Source organism: Sinocyclocheilus grahami, unplaced genomic scaffold, assembly GCF_001515645.1.
Source record: "Sinocyclocheilus grahami isolate Dianchi unplaced genomic scaffold, SAMN03320097.WGS_v1.1 scaffold140.1, whole genome shotgun sequence".
Lineage (NCBI taxonomy): Eukaryota > Metazoa > Chordata > Actinopteri > Cypriniformes > Cyprinidae > Sinocyclocheilus > Sinocyclocheilus grahami.
The window spans coordinates 878,650-904,697 of NW_015505319.1; the positions used below are offsets into that span (position 1 = coordinate 878,650).

Here is a 26,048-nt window from a genome sequence, read left to right on the forward strand (position 1 = left end):
GGCTCGTTCTAACACGCCCCCACATGTCTACATCACGATGTGGGAAGATTTGCGTAACGCCGCCCAAATGTTCACGCAAAGAAAGAAGGCGTAACTTTTATTCTCGCTGTAGTATTGTTGCTGCCGTCGCCATGTTCGTTGTGAAGGCGCTGTGTGCTTCATTGTGAAATCGAAACTACTTTGTTTGGCCTTCCAAAAGAGGACGATATCGCTTCATCATGCCTAGAGCTGATCCGTGCTGGTCGCTGAGGAAATACTTCAACTTCGCGCTGTGGGTCGCCGGATCGGCTTTCACCGTGGACGAAGCGGAGTCCAGCCCGGGGTCATCACATGTGGTTGCCGCTTGAGGAATTTGGAATTTGGCCAATCACAACGCACTGGATAGCTGGCCAATCAGGGCACACCTCGCTTTTTCAGACCGATGAGCTTTGTAAAAATCGACGCATTTCAGAAAGGCGGGGCATAGAGGAGAAACAATAATGTACAGTATGTGGAAAATAATGTGTTTTTTTAACCTTAAACCGCATAAACACATTTCATTACACCAAATACACAAAATAATGTTCTTTTTAGCAGCATCATATGACCCCTTTAAAGGAGAAATAAAAAGACGGTTTTCTAAAGAACTAGAGAATAACATGTTCTTTGTGCCACTTCTACAATATTAAGAGCAGTGCTAGGCAGTGGACAGATTTCAATATGTATATAATACATTCAATACGTATTTTTCAAATACTGCCAACTGCTGTATCTATTCAATGGCCACAAAGAGCGCTATACAGGGTGTAATAAGAGGGAACAACTATTAACTGCACACCCGTCATACTAATGGTTTTAACTTTAACACACAACAATAAATAACCCACACAACTTGCTATCTTTAACATGGCAAACGTCATGCAAGGCCCCATGATTTCCATTATGCAGAAAAAGCACAAAACTATTTTCACACATCACACAAAAAGGTAAACCTCTGTCATGCAGAACTTTGCCAAAAGAGTCAAATAAATGATCACATTTTCATGAAATTACATTTTTTAAATATTAACTATATTGATTACCAACATTTTTAATAGTAGTTTATTTTATTTGGCATTACAATGTTTTTATATATAAACTAGGGCTGGCACGATTCCTCTATGAAATTTGAGTACTTGATTATAAAAAAATCCTTGACTGCATTTTGCCCGTGTCGATTAAACGGCAAAATAACGGAAGTGGCGCATTCCACGGATGAGAAACCATGAAAAGCCGTTTTTTAAGGCTGCACGAGATATTAAATCCATTTAAAAATCATAATAAAGCATAAAGCTATTGTGAATTCACAAAGGCTACGATTCAGTTCAAAAAACATATGTGCTGCGGGGTTTAATATGCGCTTTGTTTACATACAGGGTTTCTGCAGGATTTTTAAGCTCAAATTTCAGACATTTTAAGACCTTTTTTTAAGCCTGAACAAATAAATTAATACTATATGAGCGGGGTAGGGCAATGTAGTACCATATTAAACTGTAAAATTACTGTAAAAACAGTTCACAGTTCAGATACAAGTTTTCAAAAAAACTAAGTTTTATAAAATGATAAACTTCACATTTCAGCCTTTAAACCATTGTTATGAAAATGGATGAGTCAAAAGTATTCATTATTATATTAATTTAAACAATTATCAATAAATTATTATATCAATTAAATAACATAAATTAGGGGTGTGCGATATTGACAAAAAAGTATATCTAAATGGGCACGTGCACTAGTCTAACCTGCTAGACTTCATCACCTAATGTATGCGTGCACTCTGTAGGTGTGTTTTGTGTTTGCTTTTCGCGAAATACTGATAATATCAAATCGCACATTGTTAAAACAACAATTACGATATTATCGCAGACCATACATATCGCACACCCCTATGTTTAGATTTTTATAATGCATTGTCTTCTTATCGATCCACCAGTTCACATTTAAAGCTCTGCATTTTTGCAGGGTAAAAATATAGGTCGATTTTCGCTTTGGTCTGAACTCTGAACAAAACAACAGTTTTATTGAAAATACTCATTCATTCTCTGCCAGCAGGTGGAGCGTTTGGTAGAAATATAACTGTTTCCCCGGTAATGGCAGAACACAAAGCGAGCAGCACTTTGAACATGCAGTGCTTGTGTTTATTCAATTAAATCATAACGTTAGCCTTTTGATTGAAGTTTAATCGTCACATTCAGCCATATCGCAAATCTGGTCTTTCCTTCCCCAAATTTAAAACCTCTTGAAATCATCATTAAGACTTTCTTGTACAATTTAAAGGTCCCATATTGTCAATACTGAAATTTCCTGGCTTTTTTCACGATAACTGAGGTCTAGGTGCTATGTAACTACCATATACGTTTCAAAACAGTCAGTCCACAGTAAAATTCACACAGCCTGCATAAAGTAGCTGTTATTTTTCACGAACCGTTGTGACTTCCGTAAAAAGTTGACGTCAGAACTACACAGTCACCACCCACAGTCCCACTCTCCTTTTGCCAAACCCCAGACAACATTGCGACCATGCCATTGCTGAGCGACAACAACACGGAAACATGTCGAAAAGGTTAACTTTAACCACGAAACCAGATCGGCCGACGTGTAACGTTACACTCTCACTCTAAGGATGGATGATTGACAGGATTGTTACTATGAGGTGATCACATCTAACTGTGCATAGTAAAGACAAACTCACCGTGTCTATCTAGTCATGATGAAGATGTATATACATTTCAATTTCAGCAGGCAACTATTTTTACAGCTACATTATTGTTCCAGCCACAATTAATCACAATATGTATATACAATTACAAATGATTATATATAAATTGTCAGTTTGTTGTTCTACACACATGCACACAGACATTATTTCATACATGACATAATCGTGAGATGCAAGAAACATAGACATATGGCAAGAAATCTGTAGACGGGCCCATAACAACAAAAGACAATACTTTATTTAACCTTTTCTGATAAGAAGTGTGTGCTGCAAACGCGATAATTTCTGTCCAGTCTGCTCGTTTTATCGCGTTTAACCACAGCTGTCGTCGTTTTTTTGTCTGGCAGTGGCAGCAGATATGCGATCAAATTTCTAATTTGAGGCTGTATTAAGTCGATTCTGGCACCCAACATCACAACAAGATGATACTTTAAGCTTTTTATGTAGCCGAATCTGCGCTGGTTTGAATGGGCTGCCTCCAGCTAGCGCCGTGACGTCGGCTGACCCTAGTTCCCTTTCAGTCAGTCACGTTCTACGTTACGTCAGGCGTGACTGACGAATTGGGATCTCGCCCGAGAGCCCAATCACCTTCGAGTGTAAACTAAACAAGACAATGACAGTTGGCGTGCGTGTTTCGCCATGCGCACCCCGACCCGCAGCGTGGGTATAAAAGGAGAGTGCGTGCAAATGCACAGCTCTCGGGCGAGATCCCAATTCGTCAGTCACGCCTGACGCAAACGCACATCAGCTTTTCGCTTTGGAGCCGAGCCTTCTACTAGGATGAATCTCCACGAGTGTCTGCAAAGAAACAGCCTAGCGTTGGTGTTACGGCGCGTCAGCTGGGGTTGCCATTCAGTGCTGCTCATCTTCGGCATGCAGCAGCTGCCATTCTGCGGTCTCGCCGCGACCTCCCCTGGGCGCTTCAGCGCTCTCTCTAAAAGAGTGTTTCCTTTTTTCCTAAAAAGAGCAAATGTCTAAAAGAGCTCCATAAAAGAGTGTTTCCTTTTTTCCTAAAAGAGCAAATATCGAAAAGAGCTCCACGAGCGATGGGCGTCTTTTTAAAGATGGCTTCCCGCTCGTGCATTTCTGGATGTGGTCGTTTCCTGGCTTCATCTGATGGTCATGATCGCTGTGTCTCGTGCCTGGGCGTACAGCACACTGAAACAGTGGTGTTCAGCACCACCTGGTGTTCCTGGACGAGTGTGCTGGGTCCTCGGACAGGGCGGGGTTCAGCATCTTGTGCGGAGCACAAGCGAACGACAGGATGTCGACCGCTGCATCGGAGGGTGAGCTAGGCTCTGGAGATGAGGATTCGGCTGTGCTACCTCTGTCAGGAAGAGCGGCGTTGCCCGAGTCAGATCCAGAGCTGACCGCTATGCTTTCCCGGGCCGCCGAGAGTGTCGGGCTGCACTGGAGGCCCAGCCTAGCGTTGGTGTTACGGCGCGTCAGCTGGGGTTGCCATTCAGTGCTGCTCATCTTCGGCATGCAGCAGCTGCCATTCTGCGGTCTCGCCGCGACCTCCCCTGGGCGCTTCAGCGCTCTCTCTAAAAGAGTGTTTCCTTTTTTCCTAAAAGAGCAAATATCGAAAAGAGCTCCACGAGCGATGGGCGTCTTTTTAAAGATGGCTTCCCGCTCGTGCATTTCTGGATGTGGTCGTTTCCTGGCTTCATCTGATGGTCATGATCGCTGTGTCTCGTGCCTGGGCTTACAGCACACTGAAACAGTGGTGTTCAGCACCACCTGGTGTTCCTGGACGAGTGTGCTGGGTCCTCGGACAGGGCGGGGTTCAGCATCTTGTGCGGAGCACAAGCGAACGACAGGATGTCGACCGCTGCATCGGAGGGTGAGCTAGGCTCTGGAGATGAGGATTCGGCTGTGCTACCTCTGTCAGGAAGAGCGGCGTTGCCCGAGTCAGATCCAGAGCTGACCGCTATGCTTTCCCGGGCCGCCGAGAGTGTCGGGCTGCACTGGAGGCCGCCTCCTCCTCCTGAACGCTCGAGGCTCGATGATTGGTTCCTGGGGGTGCAGGCCGGGCGTCGGCAGCCACCTCCGGTTCCATTCTTCCTGGAAGTGCATGAGGAGGTTACCAAGTCTTGGAAGGCACCTTTTTCTGCCCAAAACAGACTTGGTGCCTCCTCCGTCCTCACCACCCTCAACGGGGGAGCGGCCCAAGGGTATGTGGACATCCCCCCAGTCGAGCGCGCTATTGCTATGCAGCTCTGCCCGCAAAGTGCCGCCGCCTGGAGAGGTAGTCCACGCCTTCCGTCCGGGGCCTGTGAGTTCTCGTCCGCGCTGACGGCTAAGTCTTACAGTGCTGCTGGACAGGCCACTTCCGCCCTGCACGCCATGGCCCTCCTGCAAGTCCACCAGGCCAAAGCGTTAAAGCAGTTGCACGAGGGTGGTGCTGACCCAGGTGTGCTGCAGGAACTGCGCACGGCGACGGACCTCGCGCTTAGGGTGACGAAAGTCACGGCGCGGGCCCTGGGTCAGACGATGTCCACATTGGTGGTCCTGGAGCGCCACCTATGGCTGAACTTGGCAGATATGAGGGAGACCGACAAGCATCGCTTCCTGAACTCCCCGATCTCCCAGGCCGGCCTATTCAGCGAAGCAGTGGAGGGCTCTGCCCAACAGTTCTCTCTCAGTAGAACGTGCACAGTCGATGCTGAACTGCCTGGGGTCCTTCCAGTGCAAGACGGCGGTTCCACTGAAACAGTTTCAGAGGCTCCTGGGGCATATGGCATCCGCAGCTGCTGTCACGCCGCTGTTAGTTTCCCCCAGTGAGCCTTCTCGCACAGACACTGTGCAAGGTCAGGGAGGACGAGGAGCAGGTTCTCCTGGTAGCACCATACTGGCCCAGTCGGACTGGGTTCCCAGAACTGATGCTCCTCGCGACAGCCCCTCCTTGGCAAATTCCTCGGAGGAGGGATCTCCTTTCTCAGAGAGGAGGCACCCTCGTCCAGACTTGTGGAATCTCTACTTGTGGTCTCTGGATGGGACGCGGAGGTTCTAGGTGGGCTACATTCAGCGGTAGTAAACACCATCACTTCAGCTAGAGCCCCGTCTACCAGACACGCTTACAGGCTGAAGTGGAACCTGTTCGTCGATTGGTGCTCTTCCCGTCGGGAAGACCCCCGTAGATGCCCGATCGGAATCGTGCTTTCTTTCCTGCAGGATGGGTTGGAGCGAAGGCTGTCTCCCTCCACCCTTAAGGTGTATGTTGCCTCCATTGCCACACATCACGAGGCAGTAGACGGTAAGTCTTTGGGGAAGCACGACTTGGTCATCAGGTTTCTCAGAGGGGCCCAATTCGTCAGTCCCGACTGACGTAATGTAGAACATGACTGACTGAAAGGGAACGTCTCGGTTACTTGTGTAACCCTCGTTCCCTGAAGGAGGGAACGGAGACGTTACGTCTCATCGCCACAGTTGCTGTACCACCGCTGTACGGCCGGGGCCCGTAGTCTCGGCTCCTCAGCGAAAAAAAAACTGATGTGTGTTTGCACGTGCTCTCCTTTTATACATGCGCTGCGGGGCGGGGTGCGCGTGGCGAAACACGCACGCCAACTGTCATTGGCTTGTTTAGTTAACACTCAAAGGTGATTGGGCTCTCGGGCGAGATCCCAATACGTCAGTCACGCCTGACATAATATCTCCGTTCCCTCCTTCAGGGAACGAGGGTTACACAAGTAACCGAGACGTTATCTGTGGTTGGCCTGGCCATGCGCCACTCAGAAAACAACAGGCCAATCAGAAGAGGCTCATGAATATTAATTAGACAGGCCAAAATCGACCTGTTCTCAGCAGAGCTCCTGAGAAAGGAGCTGTAAAAATATATTGAGATGGTTTTTGGTACTTTATACTGCAAATATATATTCTTAAGGACATCAAAACCTAAAATAAAACTCCAGAAAGGTGTAAAATATGGGACCTTTAAGACTTTTTAAGGCCTTAATTTGATACAACTAAATTTAAGACTTGTTAAGACCCCGCGGAAACCCTGTACATATGTGTAGGTTACGTGCATCTCAGAGCAGTTCTGTTCACAGTAAATGCTGCTCCACACAAACAGTTCTCATTTACATATCTTACAATCTCAATCTTTGCTGTGAGTTGCTTATAACGTGCATCTGGGAACAATGTGCATCATTCTATCAGAATTATAAGGTAAATCATTTATAAACCTACCCTGATAGCACACGTACATCACAAATTCTGCATTTACATCTATCTGCAAGATGTATTTTTTTAGAGTGTTTGCTCATCTGCAATACGTCTATAGGACATCTCCTATCAGATGTCAAAAGGACATTTAGAAGATGTCTTTAAGATGTTTATGATTTAGAATGTATGTAAAACTGATATACATTTACTGATATACGTTTCGATGTCCACATGTTCTTTTTCAAGAAACGACAGTGGCTGTAGCATTTCTAACATAAAGAAGTGGCCAAATATTAAAGATTAAGTGGACATTTGAATGAAATGTTGTTTAGTCAATATTAAGGATTAGATCGCACTATAAAAGTGTATAAACAATCATCAAGTCGCCGGCACCCTCTGCAGACATTTGATTTAATACATAATGTACATATGTTTTGATTATATAGTTTTATTACATTATGTATTATATATATATATATATATATATATATATACACATACATATATATATATACACATATATATATATAAAGTCATTTTAAAATCTATTGTTTGTTTAGGTCTATTTTTATTACCACAAAAAATAATACTATCCGATTACTCGATTAATCGTCAGAATAATCGACCAATTACTCGATTACAAAAATAATCGTTAGTGACAGCCCTAATATAAACCTATACTATAATACTATAAAGGTCCAGTCATACAAAGGAAAAATAATCCATCAGAATACCGTTTTTTATCTTCTGGCTGAAATATTGCAAAATAATATTTTTTTCAAGTTTACTGAAGTACGTTTTAAAAGTAAATACTACTTCAGTTTTTCTACTTCAAAATTTCACGTTTAATTCAATGTGTTGCTTGCAGTGTCTTTGTAATTATTTGTGAAATTTATTAGCAATTTCTGAGTAAATTTCTGAGTAGTTTCAAAGTAAATCCTACACCAATTTTTTTTTTTCAGCTTTAAGCTTTTTTCAGCTTTAAGAAAGCCACACGCCAAATGTGGAGCTGTTGGATTCAAATACAGTTCACAGAGCAGTAGGCGGACAGGTGCTGTAGACCTAGAAAGCTTCCAGTGGGCAGAAAGTGCTAGAAAAGCGCGACGTTTTCATGAGAAAAGAGCACATTCGTGCAATACGAGCGTGAGTTTTTAAAACTGTGTATTCACAGATGGAGTCTGGCGGCAGGAAACACTGTGTGAATCACATCCTCTGCTTACAGGTTCTCAGCTGCAGCCGTTAACACGCACTCACCTTTTTTTAGCTCCTGTGTTTTCTCGGGCAGAGAGTCGAACCTGCGCGCTCCCACGCTCATCAGCTTTTCCACTCTCTCCGCCGAGATCTCAGCTGGGCAGGGCAGCTTTTCACACACCATTGCTGAGTAACAGTTAAAGAAAACGCACTCGACTGGCACTTTCCACAAATACAGTACAAAATAGGTCCTGAAATGTTTTTTTTTTTGGTCACCGAAAAAGTGCTAACCTTAAAAAAAAAATTAAATGTCAGGATGTAAATTAAGATATTTTAAGATATATTAAATTCATTTATATGGGGCTTGCAGCCCAAATTTTGAGATATGTCCAATAACGAGTTCTAAAAATCTGATTTTTTTTGTGCTTTTTTATTATTTTTGGTGTTCAAGTCAATCAGTAAGATTTTCTAATATTTCTGAAATAATTATTTTATGCTCACCAAGGCTGAACTTAATTAATCAAAAGTACTATATAATTAATAATATGGTGAAATACTATATATATTTTTTATTTTAATACATTTTAATATGTAATTTATTTTTGTGACGCCAAAGCTGAATTTGCTATTGCAGTCGTCAGTGTCTCATGATCTTTCAGAAATCATTCTAATTTGATGATTTGAGAAGCATTTCTTATTGTTATAACAGTTGTGCTGCTTAGTATTTTTGTGCAAACCATTTTTACTGTACTTAAAATTAAGACATATATAAGACAAGTATTAGATTCCTGATTTTTTTTCTGACAGTAACTTTGGTAACAGGGTTGAATGCTTGATGAACGAAATTATGTCAGAATTGTGACGGATTATTTAAATGACTGGATAGTCAAGAAAATCAAGACTTGTGAAGTGTGACCAAAATTCACCATTTTAAGGGTAGAGTACACAGACATCTGATGTTTTAAACTAGCTACCAGGTCAATTTTATATTTAATAAAAGTTTATCTAACATATCTAGTAGTTCTCACTACTAAAAAAGCAAAGGTTTGTGCCTGCAATGCTTTAAAAGCAACGGTTCACTAACTGTGAAAAGTTACAACTACTTTCCATTCACAAAAAAACAACACGCAAACATAAAACACCTGCCAAGTGGGCCAAAATTGTACATTTGCAAAGTATTTTGAGAATCACTCAATTCCATGTTTAGGGGAACAACTGACATTACCAAAAGCGTTAATCGCAGTGGCGTGTCACTCCAAGCACCTGTCACCACAGTAATTGCGAGGCTTGTCTGTGTCAATCATATCAGCACAGAAGAAGCTGCCTAATAGCGGTCGGTTGTGCGTTTCCTCCCCGTACAGCTGGTGAGATCACGGCAGGATGGCTGATTGCGGAGGAGGTGGACAACGACAGTCAAATGCCTAGAGCTGATGTGGCTAACGTCACCGGAGGTTGTGTATCATTAGCAGCGGTGTTGTGTGTCGTACGTTTCTAGAATCTATACTCTGAAATTCAGACTTTTGGACAGTCCAAGACACAGGACCAAAAGGTTAAACCAATCTTTATATGCCAAATGTCTTCCCTTCTCTGTTGTATTACTCAAACATTGTATCTAGGAGGATTTAAAGTTGATCCCACTACAAAGAACGGGTACTTAAAATAATTATGTGACTCAAATTACAAGTTACACAACTATAACCAACCGCACCGCCAGAGAGAAACAATGCCAGAACTGGCTTGTCTACGAAAACTGCTAAAAAAAGTTTACATTATTTATTTAGGGCAGTTATCTCTAATCTAATATCTCTCTCATCTACTGTATTTGTCTCCTTTATTCCCAGTTTATCAGAGACTGCAGTTATAGATGCCACCAATTGCAGTTCATTATGAAAATAAATGCAAGATAGAAGACCAATCACAATGAAGTGTTTACAAGACAATGATGTCGAAATAATGCTGTCAATTTTAATATTACATTTCTTAAAAACTTTAAAAAATGCCAAAATAAATAGATAGATAGCATACCTAAGGCTAAAATTATCAACAAAACTAATTATCATCTAAGGAATTCATATTTTTATTCAATAGGATGCATTAAATTGATCAAAACTGACAGTAAATACTTTTAGATTGTTGCAAAAAATTACTTAAAAAATTAATTTAAAGTAAATGCAGTTCTTTTGAACTTTCTATTTATCCAAGAACCCTAAAAATAGAAATCACAGTTTCCACAAAATTAAGCAGCACAACTATTTCCAATAATAACAAAAAAAAATGTTTCTTGAGCAGCAAATCAGCATATTATAATGATTTCTTAAGGAAGAAATTAAAATAAAAATGATGCAGAAATATGTGTCAAATTATTTCACAATGTTACGGTTTTTGCTGTATGGTTGATTAAAGCTGCAGTCCGTAAGTTTTGCCTCTTTGTTGCCATCTCTGTTTGAAAACCTGCAATTGCAGCTGTCTGTGTAATTATATTCCATGCGTGGGGTTGTGCTCCGGCGCGGATGAATCTAATGTTCTGAAGAGTGTGTGTGTGGCAGTCAGTCACCGCACTGGTGTGGATATTTACTGTACTTCACAGATTCTAGCCTACGTCTTGGAATATGACCCAAATAAGAATTTTCACCGTATATTGCCATCTGAACAAGTAACAAGTCTGCCACGTTTGTTCTGACCAACTGAGGAAACAAGCATTACCATAAATCGTGCTACCAATGGTGATTAAATCTAAAGATCGGTTAGCTCATATCACATCAAATCGTTCAAATTATTATTATTGTTATACTTTATTCTCAAATGATTAATGTTAACAACATCATCATTGGTGACTATGAGTATAGTGTGTATTAGCGTGTAGATTTCAATTTCTGCACAGTCTAATCTCTAATTGTCATACTCTTCGAATTTCATATTCAGAAATTATTTTGACCCAAAAAGCAAATTATGCTCCCTTCTAACTGGTTTTCTTTAAAATACAAATCTTTGTAATCCCAGCTAAACGATGCGCCACCTGCAGGATCCTCACATGCGATATAGCTAGTATCCGGGACAACTTCTTTATGTTTACAGACGTGACGTAATGACGCAGCAGCATGCTCGAATTTCCCGCGAAAACCTACCCGTACCACTCAAATGAGAAAACATTATTATAAGCTAAGCGTTGTGAATCGGGCTAAAATAAGGCGATAGCTTTGAACACTGGCTGGTTATGTACTTGCTCAAATATTGTTTTCGGATCATTTTTAACCAAAAAAAGTTACGGACTGCAGCTTTAAATAAATGCAGCTTTGGTGAGCATAAGAGACTTCTTTCAAAAATGTTATAAAAACTCTTCCCGACCCCAAACTTTTGAACAGTAGTAGTTTTTCAACACAACCGCTCATGGTTTCATGGTAAAGGATACAGAGCACAGCTCGAGACACAGGAAGCCACTGGCTGCAGATGGCACTGAGGAGCACTTTGGGGTCCGAGTGTCTCAGGTCACGAGACATGACCTTTAACCCCAGAGAGGTCACCATCTTCTCCACCTTTTCCTTGTCCCTGGAAATGTGTAAATGCAGTGCAAGAAAAACAGGAAATATACATTTAAAGTGACTTTTTAACTTTGAAATTTAAAAAAAAAGTGCATTGCTGAATTATGCACAATTAGACCACAATTGCGCATTCATAAAGTAATCAGGGTAAATTTATTCGTTTATTTAATGTTTTTATTTCATGACTCAATTTTATAACATTGTACACTAGCAAATGTCAGCACTGTTGAGGTCCATTTAATGCCATCAGTGTTATTTTAGCATTATTTGTATACTTACAGTATTTATTAATACTGTATTTTAAATTTTCATTTAATTAACTTTAATTTAACTAAAGTTTTCATTTTAATTTTAGTTTTAGTCATTTTGTTATGTACTTTTGTCATTTTTATTTCTGCTTTTTTACATTTTATTTCAGTTTATTTTTTTATTTTTTTTACTTTTTGTATTTTAGTATTTTTGCAACTTTACTTATACTTTTTTTTGTAATTAAGTTGCATTAATTTTGTTAAGGGTTACATTTCTATTTAGCTTTAATTTATTTTTATTTCAGGTTTAGTAACTTTTGCCAGGGCAATGTTTCTAATTTTAGTTTTTTATTTAAGATAGATAGATAGATAGATAGATAGATTTTAAATATTGCATTTTGCAGCACATTTAATTTCAGTGTGGAAAGACAAATCATGTCGTCATGTAAATTTCAAATTTGTACTGACAAATACATAGGAAGTTACCTTCTAGTGACCACAGCATCATACATATTCCAGATATTATCCAGGACAAGCTGCACAAACAGAGGTTTCTTTCCTTTGGACTGTGAAGACAAAGAAAAACAGGGAGCTAATGAGCATGATGTCCGTTAGGGCAGTATATGGAAAAGAGAATACACAATACACAAATACACAAATTAAGCCAGCATGTAAGTGACCCAGGGACTGTAAGGACTCATTAGTTTATTTTAAGATTTGGAGCCATAATAAAAAGCCTCTGATGTGACTGAACAAGGTCAAACTCTTCACTAACATATGTGCTCAAATGAGTTTAAAGGCTTAAGTTAGACTTGACTCTATCAGTCCTGCAAATCAATGTTTCCGTCTGGAGGTCACATCGCCCTGCATAACCAACTCTCTCTGAATGAGATCTGTCTGCCAGAGCGGAATAATGGCAATGATTGATCAGTCTAGGATGAAGACTTTTTTTGTTGTTTTTGGAGTGTCGTACGACTAGCAAGCCAAATCATTTGGTAACTGCGGACTGAGGCATAGATCTTCAAACCTCATCCTGCATTACTGAAAACATCTCCAACAAGAGGGTTCTTCTTAAACAAAGCACAAGATATTCTCATATTGTTTATGGGACAAGGACAAATTAACTTCAGGATATACATTTTTGCAAAATCTTGTCAAATCCACATGCTTTAAATGTGGCCACTGCTCAGAAATGTACACAAAAGAGGATCAAGAAGTTAAACCAAGATTTATATGTCAAACATTCTTTACAGTACAAACGTGGTTATCAATGATGAACAGATGCAAGAAAGGGCCAAATCACAATATGCAAATAAAAGCAAGAAAGACCACAAAAAAAAAACTTTCTATCAATCTATTGATTTTTAAACGCCTTTAATTTCCTAAAAAAAAAAAAAAAAACATTAAAATATATATTATCTACAGAAATATATATTTTTTTAGATAAAATAAATGAATTAAGTCTACTAATTAATAGAAAATATAAATAAAATAGGAAATTAATAGTTTTATTCAGCAAGGATGAAACTGATCAAGAGTAACAGTAAAGACCGAAAAAAAATCTATTTCAAGTAAGTGCTGTTCTTTTGAACTTTATATTTCTATTCAAACATTCTGATCATGTGACACTGAAGACTGGAGTAATGATGCTGAAAATTCAGCTTTGCATCACAGAAATAAAATAAAACATTCAAAGAGAGGACAGTTCTTTTAAATTGTAATAATATTTCACAATAATACTGTTTTTACTGTATTTTTGATCAAATAAATGCAGTTTTGGTGAGCAGAAGAGACTTTCTTCAAAAGCATAAAAAAAATCTTACCCACCCCAAACTTTTGAACGGCAATGTGCTTTTTTCAGTATTTTACGAATGCATTTTAATTCAGAAATATAAATCAAGTCCATCATAGAAGTGTAAAGTCAAATAACTGTCTGTATAATTTTCATGTGTCATAATAATAGACCCAAATACAAAATATGAGAGTCACGTTATTGTTTCCCGTTATAACACTGTGTCCAGGTCTGCTTTGTTCAGATCATTTCTTCATGGGAAGGGAGAGGATGTTCTAGACTAATGTGTGTGTGTGTGTGTGTGTGTGTGTGTGCACGTGCGTGTGTACAGTATGTGCTCTCTAGTTATTAAGGTGAGGTTTCGGTGAGGTAACTGACATCCATTAGCATAACTACGGCATATCTGAATGCCCTAAATGGCACTGCAAACCCAGAGCATCTAATGGAGGGTCTCTGCTGTCACATCACTCCTGTAGCTCTGTCAGCCCACTTCCTGTCAGTCTCTCAAAAGGGAACAGCAGATAGATGTGGCTGTCAAACCGAGTATGTAATGGGACAAACACTATATTGAAAGCCGCAGCTCTTTCAGCATTTAATGCACTACAACACAGACCTTTCCCGAATTTCTGCAGGTTTTATGAAGGTAAATGTTTTAAGGACTATTTTAAGGTCAGTTAAAGAACATTTGAAGTAACGCACTGAAGGGAACACAACACGAAATAGTGGATTACTCCGTAAATATACATCTGTGGCATTTAATATTTTGGCTTTCATCACTATACATGTTTATCTTTCTTCAGAAAAAAAATATTGACAAAATCAAAAATTTGAGCCGGCGACCTCTGGTTGAGTTCCCACAGAATGACCCATTTATTCTTTGCGGTACATGCAATATTTAATGCAACAATTTTATGAATCTAAGACCTTTTGAGGGGAAATTAAACTTTTGAAGACCTGCATAAACACGTTTTTTTTTTTTTTTTTAAATAAAGTACATAAAATATCCTTTCTCGGGTGAAAAACAACATGATCCTATTGAAAACCCATACTGTGCTGAAACCATGGCATAACGATGGCATCAGATGGTAATACCATGGAACTTGGCTATTTTGCAATGGTTTTTATATGGTGTTATAAAGTATACCAAGGTATTACCATGGTACAAGTACATAAGGCATGTTAACAAGTGTAAGAGAGTACCTGAGCTCCCTTCATGATTTTTTTGGCTTTGGCGTTGAGGTAGAAATCTCCCCACAGGGTCTTGAGCAGAACCGAGGAGCGGATGCCCATTTTCTGACTGTACATCTCGGCAAACTGATGAATGCTGTCAGAGAATTAGAGAAAAGACAACTCGGCATCATTATTTGCACTTGTCATTTATTTTATTACATTCCATTAATTTGTAAGAATGTAGTTCAAAGAGGTCTGTGATTTCAACAACATCTCTAATTTATGACAGCTGTAAGATCACTGCACAATTAACAAGTAACTAAATTGAACAGAGTATTCACAGCTGCAATGTTCATATTCAGTAAGATATCATTAGACTTCAGCTTCTGTGGAGCAGTGGTTAGTGCATGTGAATGAAGACACGTTGGACATCCAGCTGACCCAAGTTCTGGTCTGCATGATATAATATATATATATATATATATATATATATATATATATAATAGATACAACTTCTTTTGTCAGCCAAACCCATTTGACCTCAAATATTTACTTTAAGTAACCCATGACATTTTGAGTTGATATTCCCTTAATTTAACAACACTTTCACATGTTCACGGTTCTCTGATATTTAGCTAAACAAATAACATAATAAAAATATTTTTTTTAGAAAGTGTTTTATTTTATAGATATTTTGTTACATTTTTATGATTTAATTAATAACTCAAAAACCCAGTTTGATAAACCCTTCTATGTTTAATAAAAAAATAATAATTGTATGTATGAATATATATATATATATATATATAATTTTTTTTATGCATGTTGATTTGACATGAATAAATGTAAAGGAAAAAAAATATGAATGCAATTTATATTAGTCTACAGTGCATGTAATATATCTTAAATCATCCATCCAAAGTGCCATTACACGTTCATGGTAACACTATATATTAAGGTTACAATAACATTAACAATGAGCAATACTTTTGTTTCAGTATTTATTCATCTTCGTTGGCATTAGTTCATAATAATACGACTCTTCATTGTTAGTTCATGTTAGCTTAGATCCATTAAATACCATTAACAGATACAACTTTTGATTTTAATAATGTATTAGTAAATATTGCAACTAAATTGATTTAAATTAATGCTTCAGAAATATTTATCATTGTAAGTTCATGTTAAATAATGTATTAATGTTAACAAAAGGAACCTTATTGTAAAGTGCTACCATGTTTGTAAATAATCATATGTCTGAATTTGAAGCTTAAGTTTGTACTGTTATAAAATGCTATGAAACATTTTTAATTGGTTTAGATGTCCATGTCTGACTTCTAACTAGGTCACTTTTTTCTGGTCTACATAAAAAGCACACTCAGACTCTTGTGTTTCTGCTTGAGAGATTGATACGTCACATTTGCATTAGTTCAGCACAACATAACTCAAATCTCAAAATAAGGCCTCCTTACGGTAATGGACTGAAACCAGTATTTCTAGCCCATATGCTAATATACCCTCTATGAGAATTAATCTTAAAAGAAAAGAAAAAGATGTATGGAGCACTTTAGTACTTGTAGACTATGCCACATTACACTTTCATTGTATAGAAAAGAGCAGCTCAGACAGTTAGTCTAACATCATATTTAGTGTTTTTACTAAAGCAACAACATGATAAAAGACTTGGAATGACATGAGGGTCAGTAAATGATATCCAACTTTTTGAGTGACCTATTCTTTTAATCTTAAAACTGTAAAAAGGTCCTTGAGTCTGGAGTGCTTTTACAGTATAAAACATGCTGAAAGTAATAAGCTTTAGTGCACAAAACATCCTCACCAGGGGAGAGCTAGATATATCCACCTACACTAGTCATATTAGTACTTTACTTATTTCAAGTATTTAAAACCAGCATTATGTAACACCACAAAAATGTGCAATGCAGGTTGAAATCTAGTATAGTATCGCCATCTTGTGAGCTATCATAAGTACTACAACCACTGGCAAGATGTAAACTGTGAAAGCCAACCATGTAAGCTGCTTTTGATAAAATATTCTGACAAATTAATTTAATGAAATGTGAAAGCGCCCTCTGTTTGAGAAAGCGTAAGATGTACCTGAAGCCCCAGCCGTCTATAGCGCTGGCAAACACCACATTTCCACGGTCAGGACTGAAGTAGAGGTCAGAGTCATCGGTTTCTTCTAAACCTGCGCTCCAGTCGTACACCTGATCTGCACTGCTGTTCTCTGTACAGCTGCTCTGAGCTTCTGCGTCCTTCTCTGCTCGCTCCTCCAGGACTTTAGAGGTGAATAACGAGCCGGTAACTGCATTCACCTATAGAACAGACAGAAACAAACATTTAAAGCCTTAGAATTTCATCTTTGTCCAGAAACGTGGTTCAGTGACACTTCAAAGGGTCATATCACGAAAATTATCAAAATATCCTTGATCTTTGGGCTATGAAAAAAAGCGTAACTTTCATAAGTCAAAACATCCTCCTCAGACAAAAACACATTTTTTTGAAAGAAGCTGCATTAATTCAAAAATACAGTAAAAATATTGTAAAATAATGTTAAATATTATTACAATTTAAAATGATTTCAGAAACAATATTATTTTACAATATTTTTACTGTATTTTTTAATTAATGCAGCTTCTTTCAAAAACATTAAATCTGCATTTTTGCAGATTTAATCTTTTATTATTTTAAAATATTATTACAATTTAAAATGCAGATTTAATGTTTTTGAAAGAAGCTGCATTAAGTCAAAAACACAGTAAAAAATATTGTAAAATATTATTACAATTTAAAATGATTTCATTTACTGATTAAGTATTCATTAAATATTAACAATTTAAATTGATAATATTTTAAAATGTAATTTATTGCTGTGATCAAAGCTGAATTTTCAGCATCATTACTCCAGTCTTCAGTGTCACATGAACCTTCAGAAATCATTCTAATATGCGGATTTGCTGCTCAAGAAACATTTATTATTATTATCAATGTGATGAAAACAATATTTTTGTAGAAACCAGATACCTTGATTTTTTTTTCAGAATAAATAGAAAGTTCAAAAGAACAGCATTCATTTAAAATGTAACTTTTTGTAACATTATAAATGTCTTTGCTGTCACTTTTGTGTCTTTGCTAAATAAAATTATCAATTTATTTTAAAAATCGTACTGAGCCCAATACTGATGTTATATAAAATCATATAAAAATATGTAAACAAATAAAACAAGAATAACATTTTCTGCAGTATGCAAGTTGACCTAAAAAAAAAAAAAACACACACACATGACAAGACTCCTCTTTCACACACAATGACTTTCAAAATCCATGTTTGTACTAGTTTGTTCCAGAGCTTCAGCCGTGTTTTGGAGCTCTGACTCACCTGCTCGAGTATTTTCTGCAGGTGAGTGAACGCCTCCTGTGAAGTGAGTTTCAGCTCCACGATCAGCCGGTCGATTTTGTTGATGACAAGAACAGGACGGATATTCTCCAGCCAAGCCTGTCGTAGAACAACTTGTGTCTAAAGCAGAAAAGAAAGAAATGGTGTAGAAGTTTTAAAAACAGAACCATCATTTCGACCGCACAAGCATAGCTGTCAAGTAGATTCAGGATGTTTAATGCAAAAAAATATATTCAAAAATATATTTTTACTTAATCTATAGCATTGCGATTAATGATAACTTTCATGAACATTTGATGTCTGGCAAACACTGAGTTATAACACAAATCAGGAATCAGTGTTTTGAACAAAGAATCAACTCACTGAAATGCAAACGAAGGACAGGACTCAAACTTACAAACTCTAATGTTGTACATTTTAATGAGAAGCCATTTAATTACCTCTATTTTTACGTTAAATTAAAACCAAAAACAGTCTTTAGGAAATTACCAAATAAAATGATGACCAAATAAAAAGTGTGTAACTGTCATTGCAATTCTTAAGAAACTAGAGTCGGACTCGTAACCCAAAGGTTGCAGTTTCTAGTCTTGTACCGGCAGTGATTGTAGGTGGGGGGAGTGAATGTACAGCGCTCTCCTCCACCTTCAATACCATGACTGAGGTGCCCTTGAGCAAGGCACCGAACCCCCAACTGCTCCCCGGGCGCCCATCCAAAGTGCACACACACAGCAGTGAACACACACACACACACCGTGAACACACACCCGGAGCAGTTGGCAGCAATTTTTGCTGCGGCGCCCGGGGAGCAGTTGGGGGTTCGGTGCCTTGCTCAAGGGCACCTCAGTCGTGGTATTGAAGGTGGAGAGAGCGCTGTAGATTCACTCCCCCCACCCACAATCCCTGCCGGTACGAGACCTTTTGGGTTACGAGTCCGACTCTCTGACCATTAGGCCACGTGTTCACTGCTGTGTGTGTGCACTTTCATAGTATTTAAGCAGTGATAAAGGCATTGCATTATAAATATACTTTATTTTAATGAAAATTATAATAATAAGAACTCAGATAAACCGTATACCGGGTCACCATACTTGGCCACGTGTCACGTCACTTTCTCACTTTTACTCATATTTTGAAACACAATAAAACTAATACAGTAAAACTTGCATGTGAAAACACGCTCAAATCATGGATGATACCTGCGGACACACTCCCTCGACGGCATCAACAACAACAATGGCCCCATCACACAGTCTGACGGCAGTGGACACCTCAGAGGAGAAGTCCACGTGACCAGGAGAGTCGATCAGATTAATAAGGTACTCGTTTCCTCCTGCAATGACAACGACAGCTCTTAACCGTGAGTGCATGAGCAGTTCATGCTGCTGGATCAGTAAAGCTACAGACCGCAGTGGCCCATTACCTGTTGTGTACTGTAAAGAAATAGCGCTGGACTTCATAGTGATTCCTCTGATCTGCTCATCTTCTCTGCTGTCCAGATATCTCAGCTACAGAAACAGACAGAAAGGACATGTCAGAGTCTTATTTCACATCCAAAGCAAAAGGGAAAAATTATACTGCATTTTGCATGAAGGCTAATTTTTACATTTTTTTAAAATTAAGCAATCCAATTATTTCCCTCTGGTTTTAAAGGTGACATATCATGAAAATCTGATTTTTCCAGGTTTTAAGTGCTATAATCAGGTCCCCAGTGCATCTACCAACCAAGGAAACATGAAAAAGATTAACCCTGTAACTTTGTTTTGGTAAGCCTTTTTCTACAAGCGTCTCGAGAAAACAAGCGCATCTGACTTCGCTCCCTTGGTGATGTGACAAAGGGATCTCATTATAATATTACCGCCACTTAATCTGTAAGTTTCCATCCACGGCGCCGTCATTTTGATTTTGCAAGCGACAACGGTGTACCAGCTCTAATGCCATGGTGAAAGTCTGAGCAAAACATGCTAACTGTTCTGCCTTTGTCTGCACAGAACACTATTTAGAGTCCCAGCCTCAGAGGAGACAACAGAGCAGAGGATTTATTGATTTATTTACTGTATATTGCTGCTGCCAGCCTGCCACACAGCTCTAAAATAAACATGCAATTTATTTCCCAGCAGTTTACCGTCACAGACATAACCGACAGTTTTTTTGTAACTCATGAGTGTTTTTAACGTAAACTTGTGTGTGAATGAGAACTTAGTTTAGTACTCACATGCTGTGACAGCCGCTTTCTGTGCGTGTGCTTCGGATGTGTGCGCTCAGAAAACCGTATATCAGAAGTTTAAACTAATATGGTTTAAAACGCATGATTTCAGCGCGATAAACATGATAATCAGAACCAAAACAGATGTTTTTAGCAGGTCCGAGCTGTAAAGGCGCAGCTCTATTCTGGAAAAGGGGGCAGGGAGCAGCAGTGCATTTGCATTTAAAGAGACAGGCCCCAAAAACAGCGTGTTTCTGCTTTCACTCAAAATAGGCATTTTCAAAATGATATAATAAATGATATGTGGAGTATTTTGAGCTGAAACTTCACAGACACATTCTGGGAACACCAGAGACGTATATTACATATTGTAAAAAGGGGTATAATATGTCTCCTTTAAGGGTTGTTAATGGTTGGGGTTGAAGTTAGGGAAGGACAGGGATAGGACTATGTTTGTTTGACAAAATAAATAAAAAATAGAAATGCTGACTACATTCAAGAGCCTGTAAAAAGTTATTTTAATGATTCTTTTTACTGAGTCATGAGTTGTACATTTCTGAGATTAGTGAAACCTATTTCTTAATATGACAATCAATATTATTTCAGTATTATTTATATGATATTACAGTCTACAATACTACAGCTTTTATTTTTATATTTTCAGGTTTCATTTTTCATTTTAGTTTAGGTTTTAGTTGTTATGTGCTTTTGTCCTTTTTATTAGTTTTTGATTTTTAATGTCTATTTAGCTTTCAAGTATTTTATTTCAGTTTAAATGAGTACTTCAAATTAACATTTTTATTTATTTATAATTTTATTCCCTGCTTAGGTTCGTTTACGTTTTTCATCTAAAATGTATATTTTTTGTTTTAAATTAATTAATAAATGTGATTTTTTTTTTATAGTTTTACTTACCACCAACATCAATAACAAAATGTAGTTAAAGATAGATTATCATAATAAATAATATTTAATTTAAAAACACACAAAATACAGTACTGTGCAATAGTCTTAGGTCATAAGTATTTTCACCAACAAAAAATGGTTTTAATGCAGTTAATTTTATCTTTTGTTGTAGTGTGTCAGTAGGAAATATCGTCTCCAAGACACTTCAAGAAACCAAGCAACAGTACTGTGAAAAGTTTTAGGCACTTGTGTAAAAATCCTGTAAATTGAGGATGCTTTCAAAAATAATGTCATAAATAGATTTTATTTATCAATTAACTTCTAAACTAAATCAATTCACCATTTGGTGTGACCACCCTTTTTGTTTAAAACAGCTTTTGTCCGAGGTACACTTGCACATAATTTTTCAGTTAGCTTTGTAGGAAGGTTTCATGAAGCATCTTGGGCCCTGTCCACATGAACGCGGTTATTTTTAAAACCGCAGCTTTTTCTACGCGGTTAGGCCATTCGTTCACACGCAAACGCAGCACCAGGTCACTGAAACTGAACATTTTTGAAAACGCCTGCCAGGGTGAAGATTTTCCAAAACTCTGGTTGCAGTGTTATCGTGTAGACAGTGTAGACAAAACCGGAGTTTTTGGCTTGTGACGTCGGTGCCTGCGCTTTTATCTCCGCCTACTGGAGACTTTTTCAGGCTTCTGATTGGCCAACATAGCTTTATGGTAGGGCTGCACGATAAATCGAAATGGAATCGAGATCGCGATTCGACAGAAGCTGTGATTGTCAAGCGTATCTTTCAGTGAAGCACGGTTCTGTGATCAGCAGTAAATCTCCATCCAAAGGCCAGAGGGCGCTCTCTCGCTAAAACTCCAAATACGTCTCGCAGAAGAAACCCAGAAAATGCCTATCGCTGCAGCTGAATAAACAGAAGATTCAACTGCTTTCATTGATTCAACGTGACTAATAAACACACGACTACGGCAATATACGGTATTATCTGAGTTCTTATTATTATAATTTTCATTAAAATAAAGTATATTTATAATGCAACGCCTTTATCACTGCTTAAATACTATGAAATATGTTATCTTATTTTAGTGAGTGAGTAACGTACTAGGAATTAGTGCTCTGCATTTAACCCATCCTTAGTGCACACACACAGCAGTGAACACACACACGGAGCAGTGGGCAGCCATTTATGCTGCGGGGAGCAGTTGGGGGTTCGGTGCCTTGCTCAAGGGCACCTCAGTCGTGGTATTGAAGGTGGGAGAGAGCGCTGTACATTCACTCCCCCCACCTACAATCCCTGCCGGTACAAGATTCAAACCCACAACCTTTGGGTTACGAGTCCGACGCTCTAACCATTAGGCCACGACTTCCCCCAATAACTTATCTTATTCTGTGCAAGAAGCCACATCATCTCACAGAAGGATTTATTTCAAACACTCGACGTTATGAAGTGAGTTTGGAGTAAAAATATGTTATTAAATGTGGTATTTTCACGTGCTTTCAGATGGAGCAGCATTTACTACACAGAGCCATAGTTCACTGAGAAGCTATGCAAACAGCTGTCATTATCGCGAACGATTTCTTCGATTTCATTTGCGATTTTTTTGCGTATCTTGTCAGTGAACTACGGCTGTGTGTAGTAAATTCTGCTCCATCTGAAAGCACGTGATAATGATTTCCTGCTGATTACAGAACCGGCATTACTATCAAAATGCGCATGACAATCGCATTCGATTAATCATGCAGCCCTACTTTACGGTTGAGATTATATCGCCACCTGTTGGCCTGGCATGCTCTTGACAGTGCTTCATAGCATGCGTTTGCGTTTTCATGTGGACAGAGATTTTTTTTTTTAAACGGAAGAAGGAAAAACACGTGTACATGTGGACATGGCCTTGGAGACGTTGGCACAGTTCTTCTGGATTTAGTCTGTCTCAGTTTCTTCATGTAATCTCAGACGGACAGGATGATGGTGAGATCAGATCTGTGCGTGGAGCACTGGCTGTCGTCAGACTCTTTGTGCATACAAAAATCTCACTGGATTATTATAATTAATGGCAAAAGAAATGTTTGGAAATGTAAACTGACATTTCCTACTGACACACTACAGCAAAAGATACAGCACTGGCTGTCGTCAGACTCCTTGTGCATACAAAAATCACTGGATTATTATAATTAACGGCAAAAGAAATGTTTGGAAATGTAAACTGACATTTCCTACTGACACACTACAGCAAAAGATAGAAATAACTGAGTTAAAACCATTTTTTGTTGTTGGTGGTGAAAATACTAATGGCCTAAGACTTTTGCACAGTACTGTATGTTGGGAAAAAAGTATAAGTAATGGTGCAGATGTTATTAGGCTAATCACTGATCAATTCTCTGTAGGTCCACTTACCTTTCCAGCTAAACGACTGGAGATAATACCATTACTTGCCACCAGGGAGTCTGCTAATGTCGTCTTCCCTATAGGCAACACACATTTACAAACACAAAGTTTCAAGTTTGAACTAAAATCTTGTGGTAGACGCCAAACAGTTAATAACAACAAAGATCTGACACACATCAGCATCCTTTAAACTCACCATGATCTACATGAGCAAGAATGCACAGATTCCTGATGTGTGAGGTTTTCTTCTGCAGTGCAATTATCTTCTCCAAACTTGTGTGACCCATTTTGACTTTCTATACCATGAAGATGAAGCACAAGAGGTGAAGATCATTTCATTATTAGTGCAAATACATATACAGCAACCCCAAAAAGCATGCATTTGAGCTTAAGTTGCTTAAAAATGTCATATATTCTAGAACGCTTCACCACATTCGTCAACAATTTAGAATTAGTGTTGTCATAAACACAATACATAACGACACATAAAGAGAAAAATGGATGGTACAGGGTGAAAAGTGGTGGTTTGGGCATAAAATCAATATGGTTAGACATGTTTTTAAAGAGCTAACAGCAGCATCAGATGATTCACTTTTAACAGTGTGTCAATTGTTTATCATTTCAACCCTTTTTGTGAAATGTTTTGCGCGTGCTTGCGCTGTCTGTCTTTTAAACGCCATTCGGTTTGACATTTTGTTATCTATTTATGTGTCCATGTGCAACTTTTCAAAACAACGTCCATTCAACGAAAACTGACAGACTGTTAAAGAACCTTAACATTCACCGCATATATAATGTCGTAAGAATTAAACGCGCATCCTCAGCAAACATAAAACTGATATTCACCGCTACATTCCTTGAATAATCTTCAATACCATAAGCATAAAAAACGACAACAGACACTCACATGTCACCTCTAGTCCAGGAAGCGCAAATGTGCGTAGCCCGTCGCACGCGTCATACGTAATACGTTACGCTGCGTAACCACCAGGACGCCGCAAACATTAGTTGCCGGGGAAACGGGACGCTTAGTACATGACAACGCCAGCAAGCAGTCAGTAAAGTGAGGAAAAATTATAATTTTCCTCAATAAACCGAGGAAAATGACGCGGCTTTGTATCTGTGAGATGTGCAGCTGTGGGTGAGAGTATTTTTGAGTGTGTTTGTCTGTTTTTGTAGTAATGTTTGAAGCCCGAGAATGTGTTTTGGATAATTGATAGGTAAATTACGGTGGCCGTGAAGTGCGAAACAAATCCCAATTCTGAAAACAAATTACAAACGCAAATGCAAGTCTAAAAAACAAAATAACAATTCAGAAAACATTATAACAAGTCAGAAAACACAACGACAAATCAGACAAACCGGAAGAGGTAGGTATAGTTTGAGACAGCGCCATTGGTTTGGGATTACTCACCGCTGACTGGACGAGACATCTGTCAATCAACATATACAGGGAAGAACCAGCCGAAGAACAGCAGAGTCGTGGTAGAAAGTTCGGAGATGGTATTAAAGTAGCTCAGTTTAAATGTATTGTATGAATTGCCCTTACTATGGAATAAAAAATACGGAGTGTCTATTTACACTTAGTTAAAAGTGGCTGTGAAATATTAGCTCCAGTGGTGCAGATGGATAAGTGTGTGTCACCGACTTTTTGGCGTGATTGACCCGGGTTCGATCCCGCATTTTGCCGAACTTTATTTTCCTCCCTTTTCAAATCTCGTATTAGGAATGGATTCTATTTACACTAAGTGAAAATAGCTGTATTTTTAGCAATATGCCATAATTAATTGGGAAATAGTGAAGAAAATGTCAAGTAGTCAATTTAATTTGATTTGAATTTTAATTAAATTAATTGCTTTCAGTTTGAAGCAAATGCAAGTCCTCAATACACCTGTAGTGCAAAGAAAATAATATGAAGAATCAAGCGTGTATTTGATGGAGGCTTTAGTTAGTGACAGAGTTTGTTGTATATCTGTTGCTCTGGACTACACAAAACATGTTCAGTAAAAGTACTGCGGAATCTGACAAGAATCTCTTGGTGAACGACATATTAATGAGTTTATGTCTTCTCAAAAGTATCAATTATTATTTGTGGCACCTCTGCCTTAAATGCTTCTCTATTATCTTCAGCCGCGCAGCGTTGCCGGTACAGGTCCACGGAGCACAGCTTGAGACGTTTCACCACAGGACAGTAGTGGGTTCGGTCCTTACACTCACCTGCAGATATACCAAACAAAACCAAGCTTATTCAAATTACACCTTTAGAAATCGTACTTTTCAAAAAG

At 38.5% G+C, this 26,048-nt stretch overlaps 2 protein-coding genes across 3 annotated transcripts in view; one reads left to right on the plus strand and one right to left on the minus strand.

Moving 5' to 3' along the window:
- Positions 1–24,703, minus strand: part of efl1 (elongation factor like GTPase 1) — a 122,348-nt gene extending 97,645 nt beyond the window's left edge. For both annotated transcript variants that reach the window (XM_016280409.1, XM_016280408.1), the window contains exons 1-11: positions 24,671–24,703; positions 23,960–24,059; positions 23,773–23,840; positions 19,677–19,761; positions 19,453–19,586; positions 18,239–18,376; positions 16,957–17,174; positions 14,872–14,995; positions 12,366–12,445; positions 11,502–11,638; positions 8,156–8,278 (exon numbers count right to left, since the gene is read on the minus strand). In XM_016280409.1, coding sequence (XP_016135895.1) covers positions 8,156–8,278; positions 11,502–11,638; positions 12,366–12,445; positions 14,872–14,995; positions 16,957–17,174; positions 18,239–18,376; positions 19,453–19,586; positions 19,677–19,761; positions 23,773–23,840; positions 23,960–24,050 — 1,198 coding nt within the window. In that variant the 5' untranslated portion in view covers positions 24,051–24,059; positions 24,671–24,703. The remainder of the gene's footprint in view (positions 1–8,155; positions 8,279–11,501; positions 11,639–12,365; positions 12,446–14,871; positions 14,996–16,956; positions 17,175–18,238; positions 18,377–19,452; positions 19,587–19,676; positions 19,762–23,772; positions 23,841–23,959; positions 24,060–24,670) is intronic.
- Positions 24,261–26,048, plus strand: part of LOC107591307 (stabilizer of axonemal microtubules 2-like) — a 4,867-nt gene continuing 3,079 nt past the window's right edge. The window contains exon 1 of the mRNA XM_016280431.1: positions 24,261–24,267. Within this exon, the coding sequence (XP_016135917.1) occupies positions 24,261–24,267 (7 nt within the window). The remainder of the gene's footprint in view (positions 24,268–26,048) is intronic.